The 18,624-nt window shown below is 36.5% G+C and overlaps 1 protein-coding gene across 9 annotated transcripts in view; it reads right to left on the bottom strand.

The window, feature by feature from the left end:
* Kmt2c (lysine methyltransferase 2C) overlaps positions 1-18,624 on the bottom strand; it is a 219,907-nt gene that overhangs the window by 65,359 nt on the left and 135,924 nt on the right. For all 9 annotated transcript variants that reach the window (XM_038321056.1, XM_038321060.1, XM_038321059.1 and 6 more), the window contains 10 exons: positions 18,230-18,331; positions 17,956-18,060; positions 16,025-16,206; positions 15,615-15,779; positions 14,207-14,316; positions 13,558-13,623; positions 12,356-12,568; positions 11,148-11,276; positions 8,320-8,439; positions 5,830-5,960 (listed from right to left, as the gene is read on the bottom strand). In XM_038321056.1, coding sequence (XP_038176984.1) covers positions 5,830-5,960; positions 8,320-8,439; positions 11,148-11,276; positions 12,356-12,568; positions 13,558-13,623; positions 14,207-14,316; positions 15,615-15,779; positions 16,025-16,206; positions 17,956-18,060; positions 18,230-18,331 — 1,323 coding nt within the window. The remainder of the gene's footprint in view (positions 1-5,829; positions 5,961-8,319; positions 8,440-11,147; positions 11,277-12,355; positions 12,569-13,557; positions 13,624-14,206; positions 14,317-15,614; positions 15,780-16,024; positions 16,207-17,955; positions 18,061-18,229; positions 18,332-18,624) is intronic.

Here is an 18,624-nt window from a genome sequence, read left to right as displayed (position 1 = left end):
CAAGGTGAGTTCTTCTCAGAACTCCTCAAGATCAACACAGAAGACAGAAGGAGAACCTCAGAACTTCCCTTCATTTATTTCAACCCAGCAACCCTAAATTAGAATATTTTCTACTCTGGTCTCTCTGGATAAAGGAATCCAGAGTTGGCAGGAGTTAATAACATTATACGCCTGCCATAGACACACAAATAAAAGGTTCACAGGCACTTTCTTTTCATAACTCTTTAAGTAAAAACAGCCCTAGTGTCTGTAGCAGGAAGATAGATCAATAGTCACACTACAAAATGAAGGGGGGCAATAGGCTGTTGTTTCTTGCAGCACTGGAAACTGAAGCTGTAATTTGAAACTCAGGCCTCACATATGTCAGGCAAGAATATCGAACTGGGCTATATCACCAGACTGAAAAACGGATTTTAAAAGTATATAAAGAGGACTAGTGAGATGACTCAGCAAATAAAGGTACTTGCCAGAAAGCATGACAATCTCAGTTCAATTCTTGGGAATCACACAGTGGAAGGATACAACTGATTTCTGCAAGCTGTCTTCCTCCACAAGTGTGTCATGGATTTGCAAGTACACATAAATAATTAAAAGTATATAAACCCATATTATCAAAGTAAAGTTCTGAAATGTATGACCAAAAGAAAGACAGTTGAAAGAAAGGTCCAACAAAAGGTGAAAATGAAGACTTTCGTAAGAATATAAAATAAATTACACAAAATTGGAAGGGGGCAAATAATGTTTGTGCTGGCTGCTTTTATGTCAACCTGACACAAGCTACAGACACTTTGGAGAAAATGCCCCCCACCAAGCTGCCCTGTAGGCAAGCCTGTGGTGCATTTCCTTGACTGACTGTTGTGACAGGGCACAGCTCACTGGGGATCGCCCAGGCTGGTAGCCCCAGGTACTCTAAGAAGGCAGGTTCAAAAGGCAATGGGAATCAAAACAGTAGCAGTAGCCATCCACAGCCTTTGCTTTAGTTCTTGCTTACAGATTCCTCCCTGACCTCCCAGAGTGTGACCTGAGAGTTTCAAGCTGAGATAAACCCTTTCCTCCCCAAGTTGTTTATGACTGTGTTGTTTTATTATAGCAATAAAAATCCAAAGACAATGTTAGTAATACTAATTTTAGAACAGTCACTGGAGGGCTTAGGCATGGACTCAGTAGTGAAAGTGCTTGCTGCACTATTGTGAGGAACTGAGCTAGAATCCCCAGAAACCATGTATTGCCAGAACGGTAGCACATGTCAGTAAACCCAGTGTACCTATATGGCAAGACAGAAAGCAGAGATGGTAGAATCCCCAAATGTTCATGGGCCAGCTAATATGTTACACACAGTAAAGCAGCAGAGAACCTGTCTCAAACAAGATGCAAGACGAGGCCCAACATCTGAAGTGGTCCTTTACTTCTCTCTATTCAAATACAATGATATATGATACACTAGCACACGCACACATACCAACCCCCACCCCACCCCCACACTGGATTAATTCTGGAAGATATTTGATATCCTATTCAAATATTTCAGATTTTTAAAATGAATAAGCTATGAAAATTGTATTTGAAAATCTATAAGGATTTCAAATATTATAAAAGAATGCTGAAGAGCATAAAACATCTTTGATGCTTAGAAATCAATCACTGGTGGAATTCCATAAGTATAAACTTCAATAACCTGAGAACACCAATAACAAAACTTTTAATGACTCATGATGACTTTCCTGATATTTAATGTTTGTAATACTCTAATAAATTTGGTAAGCTTTACTGTTTTTGTTTTTTGTTTATTTGTTTTCAAGTCAAGAGTTCTCTGTGTAGCCCTGGCTATCCTGGAACTTGCTCTGTAGACCAGGCTGTCCTTGAACTCAGAGATCTGCCCCCCAAGTGCTGGGATTAAAGGCATATGCCACATTTGGTAAGTTTTTCATTCCTTAGAGTTAACATCAAAGAGAAGCTCCATGTGGTTTTCAACTAGACAGTGTGGCGAACTCTAAGAATGAACCACAACAAGAGTACAGATCTAGGACAAAAGCTCTTTACAGACACATGATAATACACACGCGCCGTGGCATGTGTGAATCTAAAAGACAACTTGTAGGGGTCAGTTTTCTCCTTCCTCACTGTGGTTCTAGGGATCAAAATTAGGGCATCAAGCTTAGAAGCAAAAACCACCTCAACAGATTAATATTCACTATGTTTAGAGGCTCCTTTTAAAACCAGACATGTTGGCTCTTACCTGTATTCCAACACTACAGAGACAGAGGCAAGAAGATAAGCAGTTCAAGATCATTCTTGGCTACACATCTAGTTTCAGACAAATCTGGTCTGCATTAAAAGTGTCTTTTAAAAAATAAAGAAAATATAAAAGTCAATTAAACACACACATATGTGCGCTGTGTGCACATACACACATACACACACCAACCAAAAAAAAGGAAAAGAAGAAAAAAAAGAAGGGAACGAAAGAATGGCCAAGAAAGAGAGCATATTTAAATGCTCCTTTGCAAATAGCTGGCCAGCTTCCATACTTTGATGGTAAGCTAAAGGAGTTTCTAAATATGGATTACAGATAGCAAACAGATCCAAAGGTAAAGGAGCAGATCAACTTCTCAGTACATCCCGAAAAGACTATCAAGAAAAGAGGTAAGGGGTCCAAGTGTAGGGCTACATGCCTTTTATCCTGGTTGTTAAAGATATAAGAAACCCAATTCATTTATATGCCACTCATTCATATTAGAAAGTGAACATGGTGCTGGAAATGGAGAGATGGCTTAATGGTTACGAGCACTGTTGCTCTTCCAAAGAGTCCCAGCATCAATATGGAGTCTCACAATTCTATGGAACTCTAGTTTCAGGGAATCCATGCCTTCTTCTGGTCTCTGTGGGCACCAGGCAATGATGAAATACACAGACATACTTAGACATACAAAATACTCATATACATAAAATAAAAATAAAAATATTTTATTTTACCCTGTAAGAAACATGCAATTAAGGTCTTTTTGTTATTGTTAAATTGTAAAACAGCTTTAGGTGCAGGTTAGAGGCTAGTAGTACTAACTACTTCAGTTAGTACTACTTCAGTTAGTAAAGTGTGTACCAACATGCATGAACCCAGGGTTCAAGACCAGCAAGGTTACAAGAGACACTGTATGTATAAAAGAGCAAGGAGAGGAGAGAGGAAAGGAGAGGAAGGCTTATAGTAGAGGATTATAGGAATATATATTATTTGTAAGACCGACAGCCTATTAAAATTCTGCCTTAAAAAATATCAAGAGCAAGTGGTACATGTCTTTTAATTCCATCAGTCAGGTGGCAGAAGAAGACAGACCTCTGAGTTCAATGGCCAGCCTGGTCTAGAGTTAGTTCCAGGTGACCCAGGACTTCACAGTGAGACCCTGTCTTAGAGAAGACAGACAGGTCAGGGGTGAGAGGTCAGGGTAGAAGGAGGAAGAGGAAGAAAGGGAAGGGGAGAGGAGGGGGGAGAAGAATGAGTGAGGAGAGGGAGGGATGAGAGGGAAGGGAGAAGGCAAAAACAAAGAAGCACACAAAGACAGACAAAACAAGGAGTATTTTCCTACTGATAAAATTGATGCTTTAAAAAGCACCACAAAAGTTGAGGCGATGACTCAGTGCATAAAAAGTTTGTTATGTAAGTATGTGGATCTAAGCCTAGATCTCTAGGCACCCAAGTTAAAGGAAGAAGCTCTGTAACTCTTGGATGAGTGGGTGGAGGAAGATGAACAGAGACAAGTAGATCCCAGAGGCCAGTCAGAGTGGCCAAAACAGTGAGCATCCCTAAGTTCAGTGAAGATACTCTGGCAAAAGTAGACAGTGGATGGTGAGATGGCATTAGTGTGTAAGCCTGACACCCACATTCCACAGTGGAAGGAGAAGACTGACTCCCAAAAGTTGTTACCTGACATCAATGTCAACACCATAGAAGGCACCACACACACAATAATGATGATGATGAGGAGGAGGAGGAGGAGGAGGAGGAGGAGGAGGAAGAGGAGGAGGAGGAGAAGGAGGAAGGGGATAAGAAGGAAAGACAGACAGACAGAAAGAAAGTTAGTTTTAGAAGAAGACATCAGATGTGAATTTCTAAACACAAACACACAGGCTTACTGTTGATACACACCTATAATAGACACACAGACTCTGATTTAAAGGATAAGCTCTGTAACCCACATATAGATAGTTAAAAGGTTAGTAGTCTAGGGGCTGGGAATATAGCTCATGAGGAAGATCTAAGTTCAACCCTTAAAATTCATAATAAAATTCTGGTGGCATATGCTTGTAAATCTAGTGTTGAGACTATAATTGAGGTTTACTGGTCAACCATTCCAACTGATTCAATGAATCACAAATCACAATAAAAAGACTCTGTCCAAAAATAAATAAAATAAAGGCCGACACCTTTGAATAACCTGAGATTGACTTTTGACCTCTGCCCATAGTGAATGTGTATTCACATCCAGACTTCTACACACACATATATACACACAAAGCTAAAGCTAGTAGTGTAATTACTAGAGAAGAAAATTGAGCAAGTTACCTTGTAATTAAAAATATTTTTTAAGACAAACATATAAGGGGCCTGGTGGAGCACACCTTTAATCCTGGCGCTCGGGAGGCAGAAGCAGGTGGATCTCTGAGTTTGAAGTCAGTCTGGTCTAAAGAGCTAATTCCAGGATAGCCAGGGCTACACAGAGAAACCCTGCAGTGGAAAATTAAGGTTAAAAAAATATGTACCTTAAGCAAGACATCTACCTAAAACCTAGTTCTGGATGATAGGAATGGTGCTAAGTACTAAAATTAAGGTAGACACTTAATGATAGTGTATTCCAATTTAATTTTTACCTGTGAAGAAATAAAGGAGTGGGAAGAATAAAATAGGAACCGAGAATTAAGTAGTAGATGAGGATGTTTACAATCTACCCTGCCTCTAAGATGGCATTCTCCCTAATATATCTTTCAAGTCTTTTGTGATTTGACATTTATAATAAAAACTAAAAAGACTTCCTCTTTTTTTTGTAGTCTATGTTTACCAAAAATATTTTCTTCATAATTACAGATTTATTTTGGAAAGCGAATAACAACAACAATAAATGTTTGTTATAGCCAAGCATGATAGCAATCACCTTGTAATGTCAAAACTTAGGAGGCTGACTCAGGAAGATCAGGAGTTCAAGGCCAGTTGAGACTTTATAGCAAGATCCTGTATCAAAAATTTATAAAAATTCTTCAGTTTTCTTTGACTTAGGTCTCTCATTAACAAGTTTCTATATGTGGCAACCAATTATTAACGCTATGGTTTGGCTGCTGAAAACTTTTTCAATAAAATTAACCAAATAAACTGTATTGATATATGAAAATAACAATAGGAGCCAGGTTTGTCATGTGCACATATATGTGTGATTTTAAAGAAGTATTTCCGATCCACAAAGTGTCTATGTTATGGCCAACAGCACATGTAAAACTAAGAGAACTTAACTGAGAGAGAGAAAACAAACTTTATAGGGTTGAAACAAGTTCAGTACAGGAAAACTCCTATGTTCACAAAACTCTGCTATGATCCTCAGGACTGCATGTGCACACATAAACACATTCCTTCATGAAAAACACTGTTGATACACATCTACAATATTCAAAGCACACACAAAAGCAAATATTCATTCTTTGATGAAGCCGAATGAAGAGAATGTCATTTATGTCAACCAGGAAAAAATTACACAGAATGAGTAGAATGTTAACAAACATAAAAAAAGCCTCAATACATTGCCTAAATTAGCAAACCACACAATAGAATATGAAGCAGAATATTACTTGTAAATAAGCAGGAAAGGTTTCTTCGAGCTTATTTTTCCTTTTGCGGTACCTCTTCTTTATTTTTTCAGTGCTTTCAGCAACAGAAACAGGCTCATCAACTAGAGTATCTGGTAACTGCTCACTCCAGCCTGAAATAAGAGCCCATGTTTATAAATATGTGGCACTTTACTTTCCAGTAAAATATGGTAATTTAATAGCTTACCAATATGCATAGCTAGGAATAAACAAATAATTTTTATATCACACAAAGATCTTAAAGCACATTTCTAAATTTTAAATGCTTTGAAAATTCCATTTCATATTTATTTAGTATTAGTACAATTCCTAGCCTTTCTTTTTCGGGGGTGGGGGGTGGGGTAGGAAGGGTCCCCTGGCTGACCTGAAAATTACTATGTATAGCTGGCTGGCCTTGAACTCATGAAAATCCACCTGCCTCAGTTTCCCAAGTACTGGGATTAAAGGTATATGCCACAAGGCCTGGCTCTTTCTAAATAACTAGCATTCCCAAGCAAAGTAACATGATTCCTAAACAGTACATTTATAGATTGCAAAGGATAAAAACACCAGATAATTAGAATTATGAGAAAATGGCTACTAACAAACTCCTGAAGAAAATTCAGTGGATAGTACCCTTTTGCCTGTGACAGTTTGTTTAAAAAAAAAAAAAAAAAAAAAAAAGGTACAACTACACCAACCCAAACCACCAACTCATTAAAACCACCTCCCACAGTACCAAAAGCAAGTATTTGTCATATAGAATTTGACGTTTGTCAAAAAGCTTTAAAAAAAAATTCCTGTCCATAAAACTTACAAATGGAAAAATGGGACATGGCCCTAAAGTTTATTGCAGTAAACTTTAGGGGTGCTTTAAACTTGAGGATTTTAGCATAAGTAACTCTAGGAAAGTAGGATCTCAAAGTAACAGATGCAGATGCATCTCTTAAAAATTCTAAACAACCCCCCCCCACACACCTCTCCAAATAACATGGACTCACACCTATAAAAGCTTGAGTCAAAATGAATCTTTACTTCCATTAAAGGAAAAATCTAAACAGGGAATAAGCTCCCCATTCAAGAGGACTTTCTAGAGGAGAAGTAAATCAACAATGTGTGCCTTTCACATATAGACAATTAAATACTGCAGCAGACACGGAAAGTGCTACCAAATGAAGTAATACCTTCAAACATTTTATATTACAAATCAATCTTTTACATGAGATAAAAGACAATTGAAAGTAAGTCTAATATGAAATTATAAAATAATTAAACATCAGAGAAATAACAGAGATTAAGAAACAATATTTGAAATAAAAAATTAATCAATTTGCTTTTGTTTTACTAGAAACAAATGAAAATATTGAACTACAAAATAGGGCTAAAGAAATATGGATAATCGAAAACAAAACATACACAATAGTTTTATTAAACATACTAAATTCTTTAGAGATTATTAAGCCCATGTTTTGTCAAAAAAGAAACTTCTTAAAAATCACTACACTTGTTCCTGAAATAGAAAGGAATTTCTGATTTTTAAAAATTCATTAAAGTTTCAAAGGGAAAAAAGACTAGCTTTGCAAAGCAAGAAATACTACAAAGACATGCTGAGGATATCACAGATTTCTTCCTATTCCATCTTAAAACATAATTTTTAAAAATATAAGCATACAACTTGTGATCATTAGTAATGACAAGCACTTTTGAAGGTGAAAAGCGGATCACTTTTTGGTTTTTCAAGACAAGCCCTGACTGTCATGGAACTCACTCTGCAGACCATGCTAGCCTCAAATTTGGGAGATCTGCCTGTCTCTCTGCCTGGATTATGTGTGCCACCACCTGGCCAGTACAACATTCACAGGAAAGTCTGGCTTGAACAATGACTTAGCTTTTTCTTAAGCAAGGGTGACAAAATATATTTATAAAATACAAACCTGTCACTTCAATTAAATTAAATAATCTGTAAATTGCATATTAAGCCACTAAGGCAGGGAAAGAGAGGCCTTTGTTAAAATGGGCAGAAAGTATCAGATAAAACTAAGTTAGTTAATCCTTTTATTCTTATTTAGTACAGAAAACATTTCTTGGGTGGCGGGAGCGGGGGGGGGGGGAGTAGGGTCTTAAACTTGCAAAGAAAATGTGAGGAGTCTGGATCATCATAGCAGATGCCATCCATAGTAATAAATGGAAAGTGGGGAAAAGGCCTACAATTGCATCACTGGGAAAGCTAAGGAAGGAATATCATGAGTTAGGGAAGCCATAAAAACCATGTAGGGAAATAGCCACCAGACTAAACTACAAGACTAGATCCCATCCCTCACCATCCCACACACGTCCTAAAATAAAACCATATTCTTAAGTCTATAGCATTCAAGTTAATTGTTCCACCAAAAAGAAGCACATGGTTATATGTGGCAGCATTGCTTTAGTGAATGTCTATTCCAACAAAGTATAAATCCCAAGGAGTTAAATCAAAGAAAATCAGTACTATACCATCATCTCTGCTAGGTAACTGCTCAGATATTGAGCCTGAAGAATCTTTTCTGATCAGAGATCTTTTGGCTTTTCCTTGTCCTGTTCGACTTCTTTGTCGTACCATAAATCCACCAATACCTATATAAGATAGAAATCACATAAAGTGATAAATGTCTCTAGAATTCTACAGTAACAAGAATGGCTTTGTCTTTAATTGTGAACTTTTATCTAAATTCACTTGCATGTTTAATATAAATTAATGATCTCATTTTTGCATGTGTATAGGTATGTGGCACGGAGGCCTGAGTATATATGTGTGGGGGCAAACATATCTGTGTATGGGGGGTGTTCATTCATGTGTACATATATATACATGTGGAGGACAGAAGCTAATCACTGGATTTTACCCTTGATCTTTCTCCACCTTATTATACATTGTGCCAAAATATTTCATTTGACACCAGAGGCTGCTGAATCAGGATCCCTCCTCTCTTGACTCCCAAACTTTTACAGAGATGCTGAGGACCCAAACTCTGATTGGTCTTCATGCTTCCACGGCAAGCACTTTACCTGTTAAGCAATCCCTCCAACCTCAAGAATCTCATTTTTATGTAAAGTACAGGAGGTTGGAAGTAAATGTCAAAGTTACTATTATCACTTACATCAAATAATGATTACAACTTGCTAGTGTATGGAAAGAACTACTTGCATTTCCTCTTCTAGATAAGATCAGAGTACAGTAAATGGGAGTGTAGAGCTTGAATATAAAGAACTGATATATCTCTGCTTCCCCTTCTATAATTGTTAAGTTATAGCTCCCGAAAACAGCTCAGCAGACCAGCATGTATGATGAGGATGAAAACTAAATGAGAATAAACTAAAACTCATTGATCATTATAACTTCAGCAGTACTATCTAGTTATCCCACGTCAAAAAGGCCAGAAGTCACAGAGACATTAAGTTCTGTAGCTAGGAAAACAAAATATGGAGCCAGGCTATAGAATTCTATCTACTAACTAAACGTGGGCAAGTTATTTTACTCTTCAGTACATTCATTGGTAAAATAGGTATAATAACACCTTCCCATATCATAAGTATAAGCAAAATAAAATTAGTAAAATGCTTAGCAATTTTAATAGTTTAATAGGCACTAAATCCTATAAGCTTTTGTCATGATCTATTTGTCTAGTAAAGTGCTTTGCAACACCCCTCAAATAAAGGGATGTCACCCATAAATGGCAGATAAAAAAGAAAAGACAGAATAAAACAGCATTAACATTCTAAATGGAATAGTTCTATCTAAAAACATCAGTATACTTGGAAACATAATTATTAAAAAGAAATGAAATCACTGGGCAGTGGTGGTGCACACCGTTAATCCCAGCACTCAGGAGGCAGAGACAAATGGATCTCTGTGAGTTCGAGGCCAGCCTGGTCTATAGAGTGAGTTCCAGGACAGGCTCCAAAGCTACAGAGAAACCCTGCCACAAAAAACCAAAAGAGGAAAAAAGAAGAAGAAAAAAGGAGGAGGGGGGAGGAGGAGGAGGAGGAGGAGGAGGAGGAGGAGGGGGGAGGAGGAGGAGGAGGAGGAGGAGGAGGAAGAAGAAGAAGAAGAAGAAGAAGAAGAAGAAGAAGAAGAAGAAGAAGAAGAAGAAGAAGAAGAAGAAGAAGAAGAAGAAGAAGAAGAAGAAGAAGAAGAAGAAGAAGTAGTAGTAGTAGTAGTAGTAGTGCTATGACAGATGTGGTTCATTCATAACAAAGGTGTCACTGAAGGTCTTGGGAACACAAATGGAAAGTTCTTACCTACAACTAAAAGGAATATAGAGTGCTCTTACCAATAAGATAACAATCCACCAAAACAACAGAGATTGCACTAAAAACAGACATTAATAAATGAGATTTGAAAAGCCTACAACTTCCAATGAGAAATTCCAAAACCTTTTTTACCATGAAGTAAAAAAAAAAAGGCAGCTTTTTCTCTACCCATGAAATACACTGGGAAAGTAAGAAATTAGGGGAAGATAGACGATAAGTGGTTAAGAATACTCACTCCTCTCGCAGAGGACCTGAGTTTGGGTCCTAGCACCTACACAGTATCTCACAAGTCCCTCTCACTCCAGTTTTAGGGTATCTGATACCATCTAGTGTCTATGAATGCATGTGGTGCACATAGACTCACACAACTATACACACATATATAAATAAAAATGAACTAAAAATTTTTAAAAGAATTTAATTACTCACGTATCAACTATACTACAAATTCATCAAGGTGTTTCATTCATCTTTTTGCCTGCATAATTACTGAAGGTTTAAAACAAAAATTATTAGAAAATGAATGCTTACAAGAGACCTGATGAAGTACAGAAAATACATGAATTGCTTTAAAAGTCCAACATAAATAAAAACAAAATAAGTAATATGGAAAATAGATGGTTATATTTGTGGGAATGATTTATTGTCAAGTAGTCAAATTTTTCAATGTAAGGAATACATCTTTAGTTCCATGTAATAAGCCACACATAGACTAGTTATTGAGTTGTAAGTCATCATTATAAGTTTTGTTATATTGAAATGTCTAGCTTGGGGCCTCGAGAAATGGCTCAGCTATTAAGAACACTGGCTATGTTTCCAGAGGATCCTGATTCAATCCTCAGCATCTACATGGTGGATCACAATTGTTATTTAACTGCATTTCCAGGAGATCTGACATACTCTTAACGGCCTCTGTGGGCACCAGGTACTCAGATGATGCACTTACATATATGAAAGTAAAACACCCATACACATCTGGAGAGATGAGAAAGAGAAGGAGAGAGCACATGCGTCTAGTTGATATAATCTACCTGGTCTGTAAGGTTTTCTTTTCCTCTTTTTTATGCCATCTGTTCCTTCTACGCCCTTAGTTTCATCATCCACAGCTTCCCGCTCAGGACTAGATTCTGATTTTCCATCACAATCCATAAGTTCTCCTTCTGGAAAAATTAAACATACAGATGAGACTGGGCAATTCCAACAAATACAGAAACCACCAAAAGACATTTTAAAAAAGAAGAAAAAGAAAAAAAAAGAAAAGAAAACAAAGTCAAGCAAAAGACCACCAAGCCATTCTTAACCATTCAGTCTAATCCTGTGCCCCAGGATGGGGGTGGGAATCATGATGCATGACCCAGTGTTGTGTTCCCAGGGAGTATGACATGCTAATTAAGAAAGGGGAAACAAAGAGCTCAAAAAGATACCTATCAATCAATTTTTAAAGCAATCTTGTCTTTAACATGATGATATAAGAACATGACTTAAGTATTTTGTCCACTAATGTAATTTCCAACATTTGTTATACATGTTTAAGAGAGATTACTGAATGGTAGAACATGGTGCGAAAATAATTATGGCTTTATATCTGAGTCAGTTGAAAATAATCACTCCAAAATAAAGACAGCAGAAGTGATCATTCTGAGAAGGAAACAAACAAATCTACTCTGTACTATACTTAATACTGTTACTAAAACTAATTTGTTACCTCACAAGTTCAGATAGAAAAACCTTATGAGTTCTATTCTGGTAAAGAAAATGTTTATGAATCACCAATTTACAAAGCTTAGAGGATGGCTTAGAATGACAGTCAGTCCAGCAAACTTAACTGAATCCCTCTGAATGTCCACACTTACAAACACAATGATCTTAAGAGATCTTGATTACAAAAAATTCAAAACAAGAAAACAAGCAAATGCAAGTCTCAGAACATCACTCAAAATGGAGAAGTCTCTCATCATGAGGTACCTTAAACAGTGTGACACTAACACTTTGTAAATATGTATCTTTCAGAAGTTCTTTTATACACTAATTGTTTTTTGAAAGATTTATTTATTATGCATATACTATTCTGCCTACAGGCCAGAATAGGGTACCAGATCTTATTACAGATGGTTATTGAGACACCATGTTGTGACCTCTGGAAGAGCAAGTAGTGCTCTTAACCTTTGAGCCATCTCTCCAGCAACACTATCCACTAATTCTTGCACATGTGTCCCAAGGAAGACCAAACAGTTATTACCTCGACTATCATCCATTTCACCATCTCTTGAATGCTCTGATTGGATGTCTGGAGGGGTCTGAAGGACAGCCACACTATTCTGATTTATAATCTTCAATTTCAATTTTGGTTTTGTCCGTTTTCTTCTTGGAACTGTAACGGTGAGGCTCTGTAACTGAGTCATCCCTGATTCAGTCAAACACACACCATCCTGGGTATAGGTCTTAGGTGGATCTAAGATTACAAAAATACAAATTTAAGAGTTGATCTGAAATTGACAGATAAGTTGATTAATATTCCAACATCTACATGGCAAGAAAATACAATACACATCCAGCAAAAAAATCTACAAAATGCACAAAATGATGATGTTCAATACTGAAAACCTTTTAGGACTATTGCAGAATTGATGTACGTTGACCACAAAAACATACGTTAAGTAAGGAAAATTAAATTACAAAAAAAGATTTTCCTAAAAGCTTTTCAGCTTTCATGTATCAAGAAGGAAGACACTGAAGCTACAGGTACTGCCACCACTGCTCAGTAATAAGCCCTTTCCTTGTGAAGACCAAAATGTAAGAATCAATTTATGTAAGAGAAACAAAAGTACACCAGAAGTCCATCTGGAAATCTAGTACCAATATTATCATAGAAATATTGGAAAGGTCCTACACCCTCAAGTAAAATAATATACATGAGTGAAAAAGCCATAATGAAGCCACTGTTTCCTATGCTAGCTAAAATATTAATAATAAGATAACATTTCTATAGATTCAAATCTTTAATGTAAAAACTTGTTTTATTGAAGCAATTCCAATACAATCCAAAAGTTTTTGTATCAGAAATGTTGTCAATATCAGTTAAAAGAATCTCTCATAAAAATTCCATGTTACCACTCTGTTATCAGAGAAAAATTATAAAATATTAATTAATGCTAATTGAGTGTTTACTTAAGTAGGCTTTCTTTTTTTGCTGACAACCAAGCAAGTCCAGTATCCAACTGAAGTAAAGCAGGCAGGATACTAATAGTTAATCCAAAGAGCTATTATTCTCATTATTTTCTGAAATTTATAAGGAATACTACTTCAGTAAAATGAGCCAATATGAACATTTTATACATTAATTCTAGAAATTTCAGAAAATTCACTTAATTTCATATATTCATCAAGCCAGTTGTTTAAGAAGAATATGTTTTTTCTAAAAGAAAACTTTTAAAAATTTACCTAGCTCTTTTACTTTTGTGACAATTTGTGCCACGAGCGAAGAGTCACAGCCATCTGAGGAAGGCACTGAAAGAAAAACAACAACTCAGGAAATGTCTGAAGAGTATAAGATTCTGTATGTGTGTGAAGAGGTGCCTTATACAAGCAGTCAAGTACTATACCCATGTATTCCATCCCACCCCAAAAGGAGCTTTTGGTTTTCAAAGGGATTGTTTCACTAATTTCTTTCTTTTTTTTTTTTTTTTTTTTGAGACAAGGTCTCACTTTATAGCTGAGCTTGGCCTGATATGCACATGCACTACAGGCTACTTCAGCCTCAGTATTCTGCTGCCTCCGCCTCCCCATTGGTTCTGGTTCAAAACAAGAACAAAACGGAACATGGGGCATAAAGAAAAAAACCAGCAGAGTATGAATGGGGGACTTCTGAATAAGATAACTCCAAGAGGTTAAACCTTGAAAGCAAAACTTTATATTTTATATCTAAAATGTAAATGTGTCATTGTCTTTATACAGACTATTTTATATATATATATATATATATATATTCCTAGTTGAGATAGGAAGAGTATTATAGCACAAAGCAACTTTTATTTCACAAATCAAGGAGACACGGGGCAACACAAACTAATAGTTTATGTTATTTTCTTACCATTTGATGCAGGCATATAGGGTCTGCACATGCTACAATCAAAACCAATGTCTGCTACATTTTCCACTTCCTCCTCAGTATTTAAGTTTTGACAAACTGCATGCATCCACCTAAAAAGACCACATTTATACATTTAAAAGAAGTGGAATATACTAGAAATTGTATTCTTTATAAAAATCATAAGAGGGGTTAACAGTCCTTAAACTTAAAAGTCCTAAGACTCGAATGTCTAAGTCTTTTCCCCCAATTATCCCTATTAATCAATAACACCCTCCCTTGTGTTGAAAAGTCAAGAGAAGGAATAAATGAGAATATAAATACTAAAGACGAAGCAGATGAACACGGTTAGAAGGACAATTACCATTTATGATCAAATGCTGAAAGACAAAGTTGGCAATGAAGCTAGCCAGGTCAAGCAGGAATTCTCAAGAGTACAAATAAAACTAACTGTATGCATGTATATGTGTCACCTGCTGCATCTAACTAAGAACAGATACTTTCTTTTTTTTTTTTCATGGTTTATTTTTTTATATTTAAAAATTTCCATCTCCTCCCCTCCCTTCCCTCCCCTCCTCCTCCCCCTTCCCTCCCCTCCTCTCCACCCATACCTCCCCTCCCTCCCTCTCCAGGCCAAGGAGCCATCAGGGTTCCCTACTCTATGTTAAGACCAAGGTCTTCCCAACTCCCCCCAGGTCCAGGAAGGTGATCGACCAAGCTGAGAAGGCTCCCACAGAGCCCGTCCATGCAGAAGAATTAGAGCCGAGCGCCATTGTCCTTTGCTTCTCAGTCAGCCCCCACTGTTGGCCACATTCAGAGTGTCAAGGGATGATGACCTTGCTTTAGAAGTTTGTCGTACAGTCCACAAAAACTATACAACTTATTTAAAAGGAATACTGTACCACTGATCAATTAAAATTAATGCATACAGTGCTCAATTGCTAACAATATTGAAACAAAGGAAGTAGTCTGCATTTTGAAGGTGAACATACTAGCTAGGAAGATCAAAGGTTGTATCTAATGTCGAAGATTTCATAATCTGGAGCTTTAGGGGAAAATGTTGAGAGAGAGGGGGAAGAGAAGTGGGAGAGAAACAGAGAAAGAGAAAATGATACCATTTTTAGAATCTACCATAATAATCAGAGATTCTCCATGAGAAAATGCATAAATGCAAGCACTAATTATGTATCTAATTTCAAGAGACTGATAAACCAACAAAAAGTCCCCAATTGAAAACCCTAAGTGTCTAAATTTGGTATTTTTAAAATAAGAAAGTTTCTAATAGACTAAAAATCTAGAAAGCAAAGTTTTGTTCCCTAAATTTATCAAGGAAAATAATTTTCTAAGTTCCTTTCACTTCCTTGAGACAAAGGCTTAAAGAGATGGCAAAGGGGATAAAAAAGCACAGTACCTATCACATTGTCTACACTGCAGAATGAGGTCTTCTTCTCTGTAATTCCGATAGCAGACGGGGCAGGAGGACAAGCTGGCACAAGGAGCACACTGTGTGTAATTGTTTTGCCACTCACATCTCAGACCTGCAGATGTTGCTCCACAGTGTCTGCACCAAACACACCTGAAATCCAAATCCCCACAAAAGTCTCAAGTTTATTTCTATATTCAATTATGACAATTTGGGAAACTAAAAGTGCACAGAATGAGAAGAAATAATTTTACAAATGTGAAATTTTTTCTGATCAGTAATATGTATCATGCCAAATGTGTATAATTAAGCATAGACAACTAATTTCTAAGACCAAAATGATAAGCAGAAGCTCATAACTAGAAGAACACTGACAATGTAACATGAGTCCTAGGTACCATTTGCACTTCCAGCCTCCTTTGGGAACTGTCTGCAGTGGAGGGTCCAGGCAGTAGGTGTGGTAGCTTATGTCACAGTCGTCACACAGCAGGAGCCTTCCCGGGTCAGTCGCTTTCCCACAGGACTCACATACTGTGCACTCGAGACATCTCCAGCCTTTGCTAAGAACCACTTTACTGATCTGGAAAAAAAAAAAATCATGATTTATTTATTTAGGTTAGAAATCATTTGTTTGACTTAGTATAGTGCATACATTATTTTACACACACACACACACACACACACACACACTTATATGTATAAGCTTCAATTAATTTAGCTGAAAATGGAAATTACTGGATAGGTTAAAAAATTCAGAAAAGTTCAGGAGGGTGCCTCTAAATCTTAACTACCCTCCTAAAACTGCTGACAATGGTAGACAAGGGAAATGGCCATATTAAGACATCACAAGACTTTATAATCACATCTGGAAAGGAATCACATTCAAATAGTTATTCCAAAGACAAATCATGCATTATTTACAAAATGAAGGCAGAATGAAGAAAGGCAAGGTACAATGAGCAATAAATTAGAAATGACTGTATATACTAACTGTACTATTTTCCATTTAAAAAAAAAACTATAGTATTTCACTTTGAATCCTAAATGTACAAAAGCAAGTGTTACTTTAGCAAAGAAAAAAATGCTAGTATAACATTAAGCATCTCCTAGGGACACATGATACTTTGTTTACCACATCAACATCTTGGATAAATAATGGCATCACACAGTGGTGGTGAAGGGCAAAAGGAAGGGGTAACGATCACATTAAGTTCAGAGTGATTAATAACCAAGAAGTTAAGGACCACACTTATCCTATGTGCTACAGCAGAAACAGAAAATGGTTTAAAGTACTCTGGGGGACCCTACATCCACAGCTGGAAACTGATAATTGCATTGAGCACCTGTTACTTTACTAAAATATTTTAAGTTTTATTTCAAATGAGTTTGTATAAAGAAATCACTTCATTCAGTTACTGTAACATGCCCATATTTAGGTAACTTAAAAACCAAGTACATGGTTGCCACATACAATGTTCTTAGTGTCAATAATGCTTGCAACTAAGAGTTGTGGGCTCTTGGTTATAGCAGAATTGCATCAAATAATGCTTTCAAAAAAAAAAAAAAAAAAAAAAAACAGAAGGAGAAAATGAGCCAGGCGGTGGTAGTGCACACCTTTAATTCTAGTACTTGGGAGGCAGACGCAGGCGGACCTTAGTGAGTTCAAGGCCAACCTAGTCTACAAAGTGAGTTCCAGGACAGCTAGGACTGTTACACAGAGAAACCCTTTCTCAAGGGGGACAGAACGGGACGGGCTGAGGAATCTGAACATGGGAGAAACATGGATAAGCATACAAACTTAGGAAGTAAAGTACTAGTTCTGAATTTCTGTAATCAAAGGTGGGTGGGTGGTAAAACTAATGCCTCAGTTAGTCATAAGATAAACTGTTTTAAGAATAAATACCTACGCTTTTATGACAGCAGAAGGATAACTTGCACAATGCAAGACCACAAAGTTTTTGGGAGATATACTGAGGTAACAAACACTTAAAAAACAGTATTTAAGGTACTAAAATATCGCTACATGTGCATAATAGCGACAAATACTTGATTGTATATATCATGTATAACAGATACATAATTAATTTTTAAGAACTAAGAGAATAGTATTAGTGCTCAAATAAAATAAAAATATATATTGGGAATAGTGAGATAGCTTGAAGATCAAGCATGATAATCTGAGTAGATCCCTAGGACCCACATTGGAGATGGACTTCCAGATGCACACTTGTGGCATGTGCACTCATACATGTGTGCACGCACAAAGAAACAAGCAAATGGAATTCTTTTAGAAATATTTTTGTTAACTCATTTAACTTAAGCACATTACCTTAATACTGACACAATACGGATGATAACACTGACCACACTGTGAACAGGCAAGTAATCTTCCTTCTGCTCCTTGGCCGAAACTTCCACAAACTACACACATATCCTGAAAATTAACAACATGTAAAACTATTTTAAATTGCAGATAAAGCTAAGAATATAGATTTTAAAAATACTTTCTTAATTATCATAGTAGTACAGCCTATGATGGTATTTAGGCAGATGGGACAGATTAAAATGGGGAAGAATTAGAAAACAGAAGATTACGTTCAAACCTGATGCAAAGTGAACTTGTCACTACTAGAAAACAACACAACCGTATTGTGCATAGAGTTTTCTTCTTCATCTTTACTTGATGAAATATCTGCAGCAGATACCTACAAAAAACAAAAATATCAAACATAGGCATGGTGGTGTAAAATAATAATCACAGCACTCAGGAAGCTGAGGCAGGAGGATGGTAAGTTTGAGGCTAGCCTGAATATATAGGACTCTGTCTCTCAAATTAAGTCCTGATTTTTTTTTTTTTCAATTCACTAAGTGCTTACTTTAGATATACAAGCGCCACAGAGGAGGATAAATGAAAACCCCAAAGCCTGTCTTTAGTAATACTTAATTATCCAGAAATTTTACTCAAGAAACTATAAAATTACAGCATATAAGTATGTAT

Source organism: Arvicola amphibius, chromosome 2 (assembly GCF_903992535.2).
Source record: "Arvicola amphibius chromosome 2, mArvAmp1.2, whole genome shotgun sequence".
Taxonomy (NCBI): Eukaryota; Metazoa; Chordata; class Mammalia; order Rodentia; family Cricetidae; genus Arvicola; species Arvicola amphibius.
Note: the sequence above shows the minus strand (reverse complement) of the source record. Positions and strands in the feature narration are given on the sequence as shown.